Source organism: Crotalus tigris, unplaced genomic scaffold, assembly GCF_016545835.1.
Source record: "Crotalus tigris isolate CLP2741 ecotype Arizona unplaced genomic scaffold, ASM1654583v1 scf7180000018975.1359446, whole genome shotgun sequence".
Lineage (NCBI taxonomy): Eukaryota > Metazoa > Chordata > Lepidosauria > Squamata > Viperidae > Crotalus > Crotalus tigris.
This window is the reverse complement of record NW_024097306.1, coordinates 1,285,989-1,302,731: the sequence shown is the minus strand read 5'-3', so window position 1 is coordinate 1,302,731 and position 16,743 is coordinate 1,285,989. Positions and strand designations below refer to the sequence as shown.

General features: G+C 37.9%; 1 protein-coding gene across 1 annotated transcript in view; it reads right to left on the bottom strand.

The window, feature by feature from the left end:
* Positions 1-3,439: 3,439 nt before the first annotated feature.
* The window catches only part of NARS1 (asparaginyl-tRNA synthetase 1), a 32,622-nt gene continuing 19,318 nt past the window's right edge, over positions 3,440-16,743 (bottom strand). Inside the window, exons 13-15 of the mRNA XM_039358090.1 lie at positions 8,707-8,838; positions 6,870-7,001; positions 3,440-4,634 (exon numbers count right to left, since the gene is read on the bottom strand). Of these exons, the coding sequence (XP_039214024.1) occupies positions 4,503-4,634; positions 6,870-7,001; positions 8,707-8,838 (396 nt within the window). The 3' untranslated portion in view covers positions 3,440-4,502. The remainder of the gene's footprint in view (positions 4,635-6,869; positions 7,002-8,706; positions 8,839-16,743) is intronic.

Below are 16,743 nucleotides of genomic sequence, written 5' to 3'. Positions count from 1 at the left end.
CACTAAAAAGCCAGATGGCCATTTGAGAGTGGCAAAGAGATACAGAAGTCTCAAAATTCCTGCCAGGTAGTGGCGGTAGAGATCTTTTCAGCTTGGCAGCTCTAATTGCAAAAGTTTCATTGTCCAGTAATCCTTACAAGCGGAGCTTAAATAAGGAAGGGAGCCTGCTTGATGCAGCAGGTGCAGAAGCTGCATTGAGATCCATTGATAGATGCAGATTTGCTAGATATTTATAGAGTTCCAGATGCAGCAGTGTTTGTGCTCCCAACATCAAATCACGAACCTGGTGTGGGCAACCAGCGGCGCTAAAGTTAGATACAACCCCGGAAATGTATTTTTGCAGCCCGTGATTATTTAAAACTGTAGTATAACCAGGGCTTTTTTTCTCATAGAACGCCCAGAACGGAGTTCCACCACCTTTTTTCCCACTTAGGACTTGTAGAGTAGGCAAAGCAAATTGTATGACATGCATGAGTTCCGGCAGCTTTTTTTTTTTTTTTTTAGAAAAAAAACACTGAGTATAACCCTCCAAACAGAGATCTCAAAGCAGAAACATTGGTGGTTTATCTTCGCCTGAACTCTTCATCCAGTTGGATGAATTGCCTTTTTTTTTTGAAGGTGTAGATAGGAATAATATACTTTGCTGTGAGGTTTATGATGTCCTCGCCCTATCAGTAGCTGCCTTGAAAGTTCTGTTGCAATGGAAATATAAGATAAAATGCAAAAAGTGCAAGACTTTGTTGCAAAAGGCTTATCCAAAGACCACCCAATATTTAGTGGGTTTATTAGCTCCCTCAGAACAATTTAATAAGGTTCCGTATTGTCAAGGTTTGTCTGAACGATTATTGTCAGTAGCAGAGAACAGGACATTTTTGTTACTGTGAATAGCAAGATGGTGGCATATAAATTAAATAAATAAATGCCAGATCTTTACAGCATTTTTCATTGTTGACAAGGATAGCTTTTTGTATTGGATGCTGCAGACATAAAACAGGCAGTCCCACTTTTACTCCAGGAAACACTTGAGGGACTATGTATAGCAACATCTATAAACACTTCATACATTTTATTCATGAGCAAATATTGTAAAATGTACTGTATTAGGAATGGAACTGCCAAGTTCTTATATATTTAAGGAAAATTTGTACAGGTAGCCCTTGACTTACAACAGTTCATTTAGTGACGGTTCAAAGTTACAACTGCCCTGAGAAAATTGAATTATGGCCAGTTTTCACACTTAACGACTGTTGTAGCATCCTCAGGAGATGTGATCAAAATTCAGAAATTTGGCCATTGACTCATATTTATGATGGTTGCAATGTCCTAGGGGCAGTGTTTCCCAAATTTGACAATTTTAAGGCATGAGGACTTCAACTCCCAGAATTCCACAGCCAGCAACGCTGGCTGTGGAATTCTTGGAGTTGAAGTCCACATGCCTTAAAATTGTCAAGTTTGGGAAACACTGTCCTAGGGTCATGTGATCCCCTTTTGCAACCTTCTGACAAGCAAAGTCAAGGGGAAAGCCAGATTCACTTAATAACAATTTGACTACTTTAACGACTGCAGTGATCCACTTAACAACTATGGCAAGAAAGGTCGTAAAATGGGGCAAACTCACTTAACAAATGTTTCACTTCACAAACAGAAATTTTGGGCTCAATTGCACGTTGAGGACTACCTGAGACTGTAGTTCCTCATAGCAGAGAAAAACAAAATGGCCTAGATGAATGAACCAGGCTGAAGAAAATCAGTGTTAAGTATTGTACAGGTAATTGTCAATTTATAATCACAACTGGGATCAGAATTTCCATTGCTAAGGAAATTCCCACAGAGGAAGAGTTAATACATAAAATATTAGCGTGCAGAAATGGACAGGCTCACAATATTAAAAGACAAATGTGGATCAGTTTATTTTGAAACCTGGGATAAATTTTACCGCTGGAGGAATTCGAAGAGGACGGTTGGGATTAAAGATGAATGTTAAGATAGCAATGTATGTTATTTTAGAATAAGTATTGTATATAAAACTTAAATGTATATGTAGAGATGAAGAATTGATTGCAAAATGTGGAATAATCTGATAAGAATGTATATACTGGAATGTCACGTTAAAGCCAATGTTTTTTTTTAAACTGTATTATAAATAAAATTTGAAAAAAAAAATTCCATTGCTAAACAAGGCCAATAAAGCTAAAGTAAGTGCCAGACAATTTCATGACCTGCTTTGCATGGTTACTAAGAGAATCACTGAGGCTGTTAAGTGAATCCAACTCCCACCCCCCCACCCCGATTTTTCTTGTCAAAAGCCAGCTGGGAACCATGCAAACAGCAATCACATGACCCCAGAACTCTGCAATCATCATAAATACATGCTGGTTGCCAAGCGCCTAAATTTTGGGCACCTGACTGTGGAGATAATGCAATGGTTTAAATGTGAGTACCAGTTGTAACTTTTTTCAGTGCTGTTTTAACTTCAAGCAGCTGCTAAACAAATGGTTGTAAGCAGTGGTGGGATTCAAATATGTGAACAACCGGTTCTGTGTGTGGATGCCGCTTCCGGAAGTCCATTCTGGGCCTGGGCAACAAAAAATTAACCACCAGTTCTGCTGAAGTGGTGCGATCCGGCTAAATCCCACTACTGGTTGTAAGTCAAGAATGTTTTTAAAAATTTTATATACGTATACTTGCCTTTAAAAAAGAAAATTTTGATTCTGTCCTACCACTTGTTTGAAAGACAATGGTTTCAAATAATTGGATTATTTTTAATCATTATTTTTCATTGCTCATCACTTTCCTTATGTTCTACGCCTACTGGACTCTGGATCTTACACAATCACAATTTCATGACTCGTTTCTTTGACCTACTCTGGGAATCCTTTTGGCTAATAGGTAGGAAGACTGCCATTTCAAATACATGAAAAAAAACTGCTTGCTCAAACTTGGGCTGGCATGGAAATTGAGATGTCATCATGAATTGCCCTACTGCAATTCCTTTGCCCATCTTGTGGTCAGGCCAATATGGCTGCGAAGGAGTGAAAGGACACCAAGTCTCAGAGGCCAGATGCCTTTTTCCATCTCTTCTTTCTGAAATCCCATTAGTTGCTCCTGCCCTTTGGAACGTCTTGCCACAGGAGATAAGATCCTCTCTATAGGAGCCTTCAGGAAAGGCCTTAAAACCTGGCTATGCCAGCCGGATCCTGAAGGAGAAGCTGTTGGCTGGAAGTGATCGGTACTAACAGAGAAGGCAATCCACCTCTTTCCTCCAAAACCCTTGTTTTTTAGTTTATTTTTTATAATTTTAATCCATTTTTTATTTTATAATTGTGAATGCTTATTTTTTCTTGATGTAGTAAGCTGCTCAAAACTGCCTGAGATGGGCAGTAAATAAATTTGATAGACATTTTAAGAAATGGCAAAATGAAGACAAATGGGACAGTGATGTGGAATACTTTTGTCCCTCCAATGCTCTGAATTTATTGATTGCTGCTCTTGAAATGGGAACAGACACGGCAGTTAACAGAAATGTGTAAAGTTGAGATAAAATGTACATCAAAGAATTCTGCCAGAGCTGGAAATCCAGAATCTCCTATGTCCCTTTTACATTTTTTTCCTAATTGTTTTGGTGGCTCAAAGGCAGTTTACATTTCAACTATGTCAGTAAAGACATTTATAGGAAAGTTAAACACAACTCGGCCCAGATACTTGCAGACTAGGAAATATCAAGAGTGTAGTAATATATTCAGCTTTTTTCAATGCCAGCTCTGCTGGGAGGAATAAAGACATCAAGTATTTTTCTGAACCAACCATTTAACATAACCCATATACACAGATCTTGAAATGCAAGCTAATTAACCGTAAAATACAGAAAGCTTTCTCATGAGAAATGATGGAACTTAAATAGTAGTCATCCTTATGAAAGCACTGAATGCTATTAAGATAGCTCAGAAGACTGTTTCTAAGATCCTAAAGTAATGGGTCAAAACTGGGCTAGAATTGTCCTTTTTTCCCCTGGATTTTTCTTTATTTTTAAAAACCATTTTATTTGCCGGCAACTCACATTTGCTATCCGTATTGGCAAAGTCTACCTCCCAATGTTGAATAGTTCATTTTCCCTAAATCTGAAATCAAATCCTAAATCCAGCTCCTACTAAAAATTATGAGATGCTTTGCATTTTTGCTTTATAGTTTTCCGAGAGCCCAGGTCTATAAAGTGTTGTTACAGATTGTATGACCTTACAGTACAGCCCACAGCTAGCTTCCACTGGCAATCAATGTTTTTTAAATATGCTAAAAGAATACATGAGAATGAAACCAGGTTGAGCCCAAGAAAGGGGAAGACACTTCTGGAATCAGCATACTGGAATTTAAATTCCAGTTCAAAGCAATTATAAATTCATTTGAAAAAAAAAACATTTGCAGGTATTTGTGGGATGAAGACATGAAATTATGAGGAGAAAACTGATTTAAGGTTGGATAGACTTTGTCCATCAAGAAACTCTGGATTAGGGTTTGCATCGCTGAACGAAGCGAGGGTATAGGCATACGTCTCGGATATGGTGTCTGTTCAGAATCCAGGTGAGGAATCGCTCCAGGCCTAATCCATAACCACCATGAGGACATGTGCCATATTTACGCTGCAAAGCCAAAAATGAGAGAGGTATCAGTAAATACCTAACAAATAAGCCACCTTGCAATCCCAAACCTAGATCTGTGACTTAATAGTGCACATTTACATGTCATGGTAAACCAATGTCATTTGTCTGGGTTTTGCTTATGAAGCCATCCCTTCTCCATTTCTAAGACATAATTCCTATCTTAACGCTGTGCAAATCGGATACCTTAGGCCAGGGGTGTCAAATTTGCCATGCCACGTGACATGTCGTGACATATCATGTCTTTTTTCCCATTGCCGGAGCTGGGGCGGCCGTGGCTTCCGTGTGACACATCTGGCCCGCGGGCCAGCAGTTTGACACCCCGACCTTAGATTATTTAACACTTAGTGGCTGGGGGACAAATTAACCATCAGTACTTATACTGGCATTCCCATTCTTCTTCCGAAGTGTTGATTCAATTGTCACATAAGCCTGTGTTGTGGATTAGTTTGAAAAAATGTGTTGCCATTTTCTGGCTGGTATCAGGGAAGTTTGTGCTGAAGAGTAGGGGCTGGAGAAAGGCTGCCATTTTGGAGCCTTGCTCCAATTTGGAGACACTGTCTGGGTTAGTGGCTGTGGACTAAGAAAACCTGTTAGGCATAAAAAACAGTTGGGTTACCTTGGGCCAATCACTCTCAGACCAACCCACCTCACAGGGTTATTGTTGGGGAACTAGGAGGAGGAGGAAGGAGTATTAGATATGTTTACCTCCTTGAGTTACTTATATAAAGTGTTAAAGGGTGGATAAAAATCGGATGGATGGATAGACAGACAGGTAAGCTGTCTGCTCATATAGACCCATTGCATGTATTCCAAAAGGCTTGCCCCTTAGATAACATCTGATTATTTAAAACGTCTCATGCAAGCAATGGCTTCTGAGTGGTCTCTTATGGATGCAAACCTTTTAGACATTTCATAATCCTTGGGCCAAAGTCCAAAGAAGACATTACACCATTCATACAACTATTGCTCGAATATATTTTTAAAGTAAATTATCAGCTGGGGAGAGGATCTCCCTGATTAGCAGGGAGAAAACAGATGCATGAAATCTCATCACTGTAGATAGGCTTTTTCCCATAACCTGCCAAACCCCCCCCCCAATCTTAAATCCCTTTCCCTTTGTAATAAGAAACCATCTAACTATCAGGCTATATCGTATATAGGGGAGCAGAACTTAAGACAAATGAAAATGCAGTTTTGAAGCTTGAAGCACATTATGGTACTTTCATGCTGAACAATGATTTTTGCTTTAAAGCTAAAGTACCGTATATGCCGGCATACAAGGCGACCTGGCGTATAAGACGACCCCCGTCTTTGTCGCCGAGCCGCATTCCTAGAACGTCGTCTTATACGCCGGAAACTACCAGTATTTCCGGCGTATAAGATGACTCGGCGTATAAGACGACCCCCGTCTTTGGCGCCGATTTTAGCGCTTGCAGAAGTCGCCTTGTATGCCGGCATATACGGTAGTCCCTGCAAAACCTACTCAGAACCTTCTGAATGTTCACTGGCAGTTCCCTCCCTCCCATCCAGGACATAGCACAGAAGCGTTGTTTGAGCAGGGTCCGTAAGATTATCTGGGACGCTACACATCCTCTCCATGACCTGTTTTCCTGGTTATCTTCTAGGAGGAGGCTTTGTGGTATCCGAAGCAGAACATCCAGATTCAACCAGAGTTTCATTCCATACAGCATTAACCTTGTGAACTCTCAAGCTTCCTCCTTCCATTATATATTCAAAACGGACAATATTTAATATTTAATGCTACGTATATGTAGGGATGTGGGTCTATACATACGTTGTTCATAGTATGTTTAGGTGTGTGTCATGTATGTTTCACTTTGAGAGTGGGCAACTAAATTTCATTTTTGATGTGTGCCATTGTGCCCACAGTATAAAAATGACAATAAAGGTTATCTTATTGAAATAACATTAATGATTATTGATAGGTTTTATCCCCATGTATTTAATGATAGGCATTAAATACATGGGGATATTTTTTCAGATTGATAATTGCAATGTGCTGGAAATTTGGGCAGCCTCTCCAGGTCTGTTCCAAACGATTTCTGGGGCCTGTTTAAGCATTTTCTACACTAATTGGTCCACCAAAGCCTGGATTAGATTTGTTCTTTGGTTTGCCTTCCAAGATTACAGTGTTCCTGCCACATGGTAAATGAATGGTAGACATGCCACCAACTCACAACACCTAATACGTACCTGGTCTGTATACCAATAATAAGGGGTGGGATCAATTCCTTCTCTCTTGTAACCTTCCAGTAGCTCCTCACTGTCCCAAATACGCATGGAGCCTCCCACAATTTCACCAACATTAGGCATCAATACATCAACCTAAAAATCAAGACCAAAGAAACCAGCGAGAGTCAGAAGATGAGTATGACTTAACTTGGTTTAGAGTAGGTCTTTCCGAATTGCAACTCCTAGTCCACAACTTTTCAAAGAACTTTATTGTAGGCCACTTAGAAGAGATGGGATGCCAAGCAGAAGGTGCTGGTTGTATCATGCATGGCCCAAGGATCAAACAGGACTAATGTAAGCGTTCAGCGAGGTTTTTCCGCTTTCCTTCCCCCGTCAAATAATCAGATGGGACTGTAGGTGGACTGTCCATAAGAACATCTAGTCAAATATTATAAACGTTATCTCCTGTGAATTGTAGGCCTGAGTAACATCTTGTGGTCAATGACCTGTAAAATAGCCTTCCGGGAACAATATCCAAAACTTTTAATCACAGGGTTGGTGCCCCCCCAATTTTTCAGGCTGAAAGGAGTCCTGGAGGGTAAAATTTAATGACGTAGAAATGCTCTCTCCAAGTTAGGAATGGTGCATTTCAATCCTAGAATGTTCTTTTTAGCCCTTTCGTTACACGTTATTACAAACATGTGTAGAGCTTTCCTCCTCAACCACATGCCTAAGGATGATTCTAAATCATTCAGGTCATGATTGTTCCAAAGGTGATTTTCAAAAGGCAACTGGGCTTTCTTTCCTTTTTTCCCTTTGAAAATGTTTCGCTTCTCATCCAAGAAGTTTCCTCAGTTCTAGATCCGAGGAAGCTTCTTGGATGAGAAGCAAAATATTTTCATGGAAAACAAAAACAAACTCAAGACTGTTCAGTTGCCTTTTGAAAAGCATCTTTGGGGCTCCTCAACCACAATTTAGCTTTCGGCATGGGTTTAGACATCACATTAGACCAATCACATTATGCCTTAATCCAGGGGTAGGCAACCTTGGCTCTTTTATGACTCGTGAACTTCAGCTCCCAGAATTCCTGAGCCAGCATGGCTCAGCTTGGAAACCTCTCCCTTTCCCCTCAGCATGGCTGGCTCAGGAATTCTGGGAGTTGAAGTCCACGAGTCATAAAAGAGCCAAGGTTGCCTACCCCTGCCTTAACCAAACAGTCACTGACTTGGGATTCATCTAACTTTACACAGGATTACCCAAGATTGAACAGCATACCCTTTTGGGTGTCATATGAAACACAAGTTTTAAATACCTCCAACCTATACATTCCAAATGTATAGGATAGCGATTTCCTAAAGATTCTCAATCATCCAAGTCATTGGTGTCCCAAAGGTGATTTTCCAAAAGACAACTGGACTTTTTGGGGGTTTTTTCCCCTTGAAAACATTTTGCTTCTCATCCAAGAAACTTCTTTAGTTCTTGGATGAGAAGCAAAACATTTTCTGGGGGAAAAAAACCCAAGAAGTCCAGTTGCCCTTTGAAAAGCAGCTTTGGGACAATCCAGGAGAATTCTGCAGGTATATGGATGGTGCAAAATGACAGCAGAGCATTGCACCATTAGCCCTGCCCCATGAGCTTATGAAACAATGCTCTTCCATTATTTTGATGAAAGCAGCAATGCTCTGCACATACTTGGGAGTCAAGTATTGCTTCATTTTTTTTAAATCCTGTTTTTGAATAGGTTTCAAGACCTTGGTAACCAGACGGGGAATTTAGACTCCATAGTAGGAAGTCGAGCAAGTCCCCCTCCCCACACCAATATCTTGCATGCAGTACACAAAAGGGAACACAAACTGACAGATTCAGTAAGACGGGAGTCCTCGGGGCACCGCTGCATGTAGAAGGATTTAATCTCAGCAGGAAATCGACACAGCAAGATTGGTTCATTAATAGCATCAGTCATCTGTCTCTCTGGAGCTTCTGGGATATCCTGTGGTTGAAAAATGCAGCAATTAATTTCTCCTTCTGCCTAGAACTGTTCCACTTCCACTGATTACGCTACTTTCTATCTCTGGAGTCACATCTTTTGAACTACCCTAAAGCCTTACTTCACTTATTGGTGCTATATATATATTTTTTTTTTTTTTATTGAAATTTTTCAAAAGTTTTACAAATAAAAATCCACCCCCCCCTCCCCAACCACCCCACCCCCCCCCGACTTCCCAGAACTGAATATAGGATTATTTAACAAATATTTTAAAAATAACATATGCAATTTATAAAATAATTAATAATAATAATAAAAATCACAATAATAATATATATAATAATAATATAGATAACATAAACTTTAAAATGAATAATATATACTAAAAAAGAAAAAAAATAAAAAATAAAAAATAAAAAGAGAAAAGAGAGAGAAAGAAGAAAGAAGAAAGTAGACGAAGAATAAAGCATATATATATATAAAAAAAAAAATATATGAATAATAATACATAAAAAATGTATATATATAAAAATGAAAAAGAAGAAAGAAAGAAAGAAAAAACAATCATTACAAATTATAAAAAGGCTAAATAATATTTTTCCATATCCAATTTATGTTGTATAAAATTTATCCATTTTTCCCATACCGCAAAAAAATTTTCTTGAGATTGCTCCTTTAAGAAAGCCGAAATCTTTGCCATTTCTGCCAACTACGAAACTTTATGAAACCATTCTTGTAAAGTAGGCAAAGATTCCTTCTTCCAATATTGTCCTATTAACAACCTAGCGGCTGTAATCAAATTTAACATCAATATAAACTCCTTAGCATCACAGTCAATAACAATACCTAGTAAAAATAATTGCGGAGTAAATTTTACCCTCCTTTTAAAAATTCTTTGAATATTCCACCCTATCTTAATCCAAAAAGCTTTTATATGCTTACACGTCCACCAAATATGGTAATAGGTAGCATCCAAATATCCACATCTACAGCATTTCGGCTGTAGATTAGGTTACATAATGGACATTTTCTTTGGGTCAAGGTGCCATCTATAAAACATCTTATAAAAATTCTCTCTTAAATTTTGCGCTTGTGTGAATTTAACATTTCTTATCCAAATAAGTTCCCAAGTATCCATTGAAATCGTTTCACCAATAATCTGTGCCCATTTAATCATACAATCTTTAACTAGTTCAAGTTCTGAATCTAATTCCACTAAAACCCCATAAACTCTCTTAATATGGGTTGGCCTTTGATCTCTTACTTGTTTTAAAAAAATTTCATCGTCTCTAAGCCAGCCCATTTTACAATCCATCTTCCATCTATCCACTATTTGTCTATATTGGAACCATGAATAAGTTAAGTTTTCATGTGTTAATTCTTCCAAAGATTTTAACTGCCAGTCTTGGCCATCCCATCTTAATAACTGTACGTAAGAGACCTTGTCCATAGTTACCCCTTTCCTTATACCTTCTATGGCATGCCGAGGTATAGCCCATAATGGTATTTTGAAGTCACTTTTATAATACTTTCTCCACACTCTTAGCAAAGAGTTTCTTATAATATGAGACTTAAAAACCCAATCTACTTTTTTATTAAATATTAAATAGGCATGCCATCCAAAAAATAGGTCCCAGCCTTCCAAATGAAGTATTTCTGTATTTGTTAAATTCACCCAGTCGCTAATCAATGTCAATACTACAGCATCATAATACAATTTCATATTTGGTACCTTGAGTCCACCTCTCTCACGAAAATCTTGCATTATTTTAAGTTTCACCCTTGGTTTTTTTCCCTGCCCAAACAAATTTATTAATACCTTTTTGCCATTCATCTAAATTACGTTCATTCTTTAAGATAGGTAACATTTGAAACAAAAAAATAAACTTTGGCAGGACATTCATTTTAATAACTGCAATTCTGCCCATAAGGGATAACTGTAAATTATTCCATTTTTTTAAATCCTTCTGTACCTCCATCCACAGCTTTTCATAATTATTTTTATACAATTTTACATTAGAAGCAGATAATGTAACCCCCAAATATTTTACCTTATCAACAATTTCAAAGTCTGTTAAGTTCACTAAAGCCTGTTTATCACCATTAGTCATGTTTTTAGCTAATATTTTGGTCTTATTATTATTAATTTTAAAGCCAGAAACACGTCCATATTGTTGAATCAATTGTAATAATTTCACCACCGAAGAAACAGGTTGAGACAAAGTACCAACCAAGTCATCTGCAAAGGCTCTTAATTTATATTCTTTTTTATTAATTTCTATTCCTTTTATTTCTTGAGACTCCCTAATTTTAATCAACAAAATTTCCAGTGTTAAAACAAACAATAACGGAGACAACGGGCATCCCTGTCTTGTTCCTTTTTCTATTACAAAAGCCTCTGACAACCCCCCATTTACAATAATTTGAGCAGTCTGTTTTTGATATATATTGGATAATACTTGTAATATATTTTGTCCAAAATTCATCTCCTTGATTAAACACAGCATAAACTGCCAATTCACTTGGTCAATGGCTTTTTCAGCATCCAAAAATATCAAGCCTGCAGAGACTTGGTTATTCTTTTCTAAATACTCTAATAAATTAATAATTTGTCTAACGGTATTCTTCATATACCTTCCAGTTATAAAACCCGATTGATCCCTATGTATAAACTGCTGCAAGATCCCCATAAGCCTGTTAGCTAAAATTTTTGCAAAAATTTTATAATCCACATTTAAAAGAGATATAGGCCTATAATTTTAAGGCAAAGTAAGATCTTGACTATCTTTTGGAATCAATGATATAAATGCATTACGCCAGGATGGAGGGATCTCTAACCCCTGTAATAAATTATTAAACAGTTCACACAACGGTTGAGTCATCTCTTCTACTAAAGCTTTATAATAAATAGATGTCAACCCATCCGTACCCGTCGCTTTGCCCAATTTCAATTGTTTAATAGCTGTAACAATTTCTTCCTTAGTAATTAAACCGTTAATCTTTTTTTCCTGATCTTCTGTTTATTTAGGAAAGTTAACTTTGCCTAAATAATTATTTATATCTGTAATTTGAATATTAGTACCCTTATATAATTTTTGATAGTATTCTAAAAAAGATTTCTTAATCAATTCTTTCTGATAAACCAATTTACCATGATAATTTATTTTATCTATATTCCTCTGTTTCTGTTTTTTTCTTAACTGATAAGCCAACCATCTCCCTGGTTTATTAGCATTACAAAATGTATTTTGTTTCATAAATAGCAAATTAGTTGCAGCTTGATCAGCCATCAGCATGTTAAATTGTGTTTTTAGCAATTTTAAAGCTCCTTTAACCTTTTCATCTAAGGGATTTGAAATTAAAAGTTTCTCTTTTAATTTAATCTCCTCTTCCAAGTCTATCCGTTTCTGAGTCTGTTTCTGTCTATGCAAATTATTCATTTTTATCAAAATACCACGCATAAAAGCTTTACTTGCATCCCAGACCATTGACATTGATGTTCCCTTGTTCATATTTAAAGTAAAATATTCCTTTAAACATTCCTTTAATTTATGAACATTTTTTTCTTGTTTAAATAAATTCTCATTCACCCTCCAGGATCTCCTATCTTCCTTCTCTACAAACAGTTCCATCCCAACTGGACTATGATCGGACAATGTCCTAGGAAAAATTTTTACATTCTTCACCCTGTTGTATAAATCTGTTGTGATCAAAAAGAAATCAATTCTTGAGAAAGATTGGTGTCTATCTGAGAAAACGTAAAATCCTTTTCTTCTTGATTACGTTCACGCCAATAGTCTCTCAATTCCCAATCTTCTTTCATATCAAAAAAGGCTTTAGGTAATTTAGCCTGTTTAAAAAAGGTAGAAGAGCCTTTTTTGTCCATTTGTATATCTAAGACACCATTCCAGTATCCCATTAAAATCACAGATCTATAGTCCAACAAAGTTATTTTCTGATGTAGTAACCTATAAAATTGCTCCTGTTGCTGGTTTGGTGAATACAACCCCACAATAAGAATTTTCTTGCCATATAAACCAAGTTCAAGCATAACATATCTTCCGTAAGGGTCTGATTCTAACAAGGTAGCGGATAAATTCTGTTTAACATAGATTACCACACCCCCTTTCTTCCCCGGGGCGGGAGATACAAAATGAGATCCCAAGCGAGGATTATTTAAATATTTTTGATCTTTAGCTGTAATATGAGTTTCTTGCAAGCAAATACTATCATTGTTATGTTGTTTCAAATAGTGGTAAATTTTTTTTCTCTTTTGAGGAATGTTTAATCCATTAACATTCCAGGACAGGAGCTTTGCCATCTCCCTTGGCCTTCAGCCTGGAGAGGATCCGCTCAAATTCTGCTGCTGATGAATATGTAGCAGAGCTTTTGGGTCTTGCTCCTCCCACCGGCACTGAAGCAATTTGCTGAGTAGATTCTTCAATTTCTTTTTCTTTTTTCTGTTGTTCTTTTTCTTTACGTTTATGTGATGCACGGGTCATTCTCTGTTCTTTAACCTCTGGTTGAGACATCCATACCACCTGTCCAGCAGTCATCATCCCTGTACCTTCAGATTTCTGTTCCATCTCTTTGTCACTCAAAACTTTATGCATCATGGGCAAAGGAGAGCCTGCTCCCAGGACCGTTTTATAAAATTCCTTAGCTTTAGCAACTGTATTAAGTCTATAACGTGTCCCCGCATGGCTCAAAACAATGCCCATCGGAATCTCCCATCTAAATGGCAGTTGTCTTGCTTTAAGTTCATTTGCTAAAAAAGCAAAATCTTTTCTGCTTCTTAAAATTTTAGGTGGAATTTCCTTTAAAATAATAATATCTTGGGCAGCAATCTTAAATCTTTTATTATAAAAAGTTTGTAGAATCTGATTTCGCAAAGACTTCTTAGCAAAATATATCACCACATCTCTAGGCAAATTCCTCTGTTTTGCAATCCAAGAATTAACTCTATAAATTCTTTCCACATCCCCACGTACCTCTTCTTTATCAATATTCAAAATAACAGCCAAGTCATTAATCACCATTTCCATCAAATCTTGAGTTTTATCTTCTTTCAGACCCCTTATTCTCAAAGCATATTCCATCTGTCTATACTGAAACATAAGAATATCATCTTGTGAAGTCTCCACTTTTTTCTCCATATCTTGAAATTTATAATCCAAAAGTTCAACTGTTTCTTCAATTTCCTCTACTCTGGAGTCCAGCTTCACAACCACTGAGGCCATTCCATATAGAGCTAGAAGTATATCATCCCTCAAAATAGCATTATTCTGTTCTAAAAGCTCCTTCATTTCTTTCTTCATTTCCTCCTTAGTTTCAGATTTATTCTGGTCCAAAAGTTGTTTCATGTCCTCCCTAAACTGTGAGACAGCACTTACCATTATTTCTTTAATGTCTTGTGCTGATGTGCCAGATGGGGGAGGTGAAGGTGGAGTAGATTTAGGTTGCTGCACTGAGGGTATTATTTTAAGTTGTTGTTGCACAGTAGAAGTAGCAGGAGAAGAAGTTACTTTATAAGCTGCAGTAGCTGGTTGTCGTTTTGAAGCCATTTTAATTTATCTTCCTTTCTTCTTAAAAATACCGATAAAAATAAGTAATCCAAAAAAAAAATTAAAAATAAGATAAAATAAAATAAAATAAGATCAATCTAAAAGTCCCCAAGAATAAAAAAGTAAAAAAAAGTAAAAAAAAAGCAGTATTAAACAACAATTCAGCCGATCCGTCTTTTAAAGGAAAAAAAACTTTCAAAACGCCATTTTACTTTCACTCTCACTTTTCCGCCCGAAAAAAAGAGAAAGCTTAAAAAAATAAAAAAAAATCAGCATATACTAAATAAACTAAATAAACTAAAAAAAAATAAAATGAAGCTAAACTATAAATAAAATCCTTTAAACAGTTCTGTCCGGTTTAAGATTACTCACGGTTTCTTTCAGTACGGAGATGGTAGCGGCGTCTCGCTTTGTTTCCGAAGAAACAAAGACAGCTGAGAGGCGGAGAAGGCAATGAACTCCGAGGGAAACCTCTTTCTACCCCCCTAAAAATAAAAATCCAGGGAGAGTTAAGAGGTTCTACCTCTATTCATGCGATCTCTGCCCCTTCCCTTCGCCCGGGAAGGGGATTGCGAGCCGCGGGCCAGCTGGTAAACGCTGTGCTCCGCGGATCTGACACCTTCTCAGGAGGACGGCTACAAAGTAGCCGCCATCTCCACTGCTTTAACCACCGGAAGTCCATTGGTGCTATATATTAGCAGCCAGAATTGGGAACCATCCAGTGGTCAGATCAAAACAGAGGTCACAGAGGAAGTGTTGCTTGTCCAATGTACACAACCTGAGCAAATCCTTCAAGGAGTTGGACCAAGCCCTCCAGAAGACATGGCTGTTTCAATCTTTTGAGGAAAACTTTACAGATAGTTATCAAATTAACATCTTTTAATGGTAGTTTGAAGTTACAATGATACTGGTCCTCATGCTTATGACTGTTGCAGCATTCTGCAATCAAGAGATTGCCATTTGCGATCTTCCCATCTGGCTTCTATCAAGCAAAGTAAATGGGGAAATAGGCAGGGAAGGACACAAATCAGTCATTTTGTTGCTGTTGTTAATAGCAAAGTCGTGTCCGACCCATCGCGACCCCATGCACAACGTTCCTCCAGGTCTTCCTGTCCTCTACCATCTTCTGGAGTCCATTTAAGTTCACACCTACTGCTTCAGTGACTCCATCCAGCCACCTCATTCTCTGTCCCGTTCTTCTATTGCCCTCAATCTTTCCCAGCATTAGGCCCTTCTCCAGTGAGTCCTTCCTTCTCATTAGGTGGCCAAAGTATTTGAGTTTCAACCTCAGGATCTGGCCTTCTAAAGAGCAGTCAGGGTTGATCTCCTCTAGGACTGACCGGTTTGATCGCCTTGCAGTCCAGGGCACTCGCAGGAGTCTTCTCCAGCACCAGAGTTCAAAGGCCTCCATTCTTTGGCGCTCAGCCTTTCTTATGGTCCATCTTTCACAGCCATACATTGCAACTGGGAAAACCATGGCCTGGACTATACACACTTTTGTTGGCAGGGTGATGTCTCTGCTTTTTAGTATGCTGTCTAGATTTGCCATAGCTTTCCTCCGCAGGACCAAAGCTATGGCAAATCTAGACAGCATATGTCATATCAGTCATATGTCTCGCTTAATGACTGGCAAAAAAGTCATAAAATTGGGTGCTGTTGCATGATGTCTCATTTAATAACCAGACTGCGCACAATGAATTTTCCGATCTTATTGTGGATGCAGCCACTGAATATAACTTTTTCCTATACCTTCTGAATGTACATCAGATGTTTGACCGAATGAAGAGGTCTTTGGAAAATTTGAATACCAGATAAGCTTTTATAGTATTTAAATCAACCTGGCCCAGTATAATTATGGTTTTAAGGGTCATAGATAATCAATTGAATTCTCCTGGAGATCCGCATGCCCTTATGATTAGCTTCACACATTAAATTAAGAAAGGCCTTCCTGGACTATTTCTACTGAATAAACTACCATTGGCTAAGCTGACATAAGCTGCCAAGCCATACATTGTGGTCTATAAATCACAATCTGTTTACAGGATACGTGAAGCGAAACCCAAACAAACCATGTTATGGCTTTGGACAATGTGCCACCAGATCCACAACCAACCTTCAATCTGGGACAAGAATGCAAACCTCATGAGGAACACCCACCCAGTCACTTTTGGGGGATAATTTCCTGTAAGCAGAACAACAGAGTTGGAAGGGACCTTGGAGGTCTTCTAGTCCAGCCCCCTGCTCAGGCAAGAAACCCTATATCATTTCAGACAAAAAGCTAAGATGGACCCCTGCATAAGAAGGAATGACTATACTTTTTGTTTCTCTTATTGCCTCCCCCCCG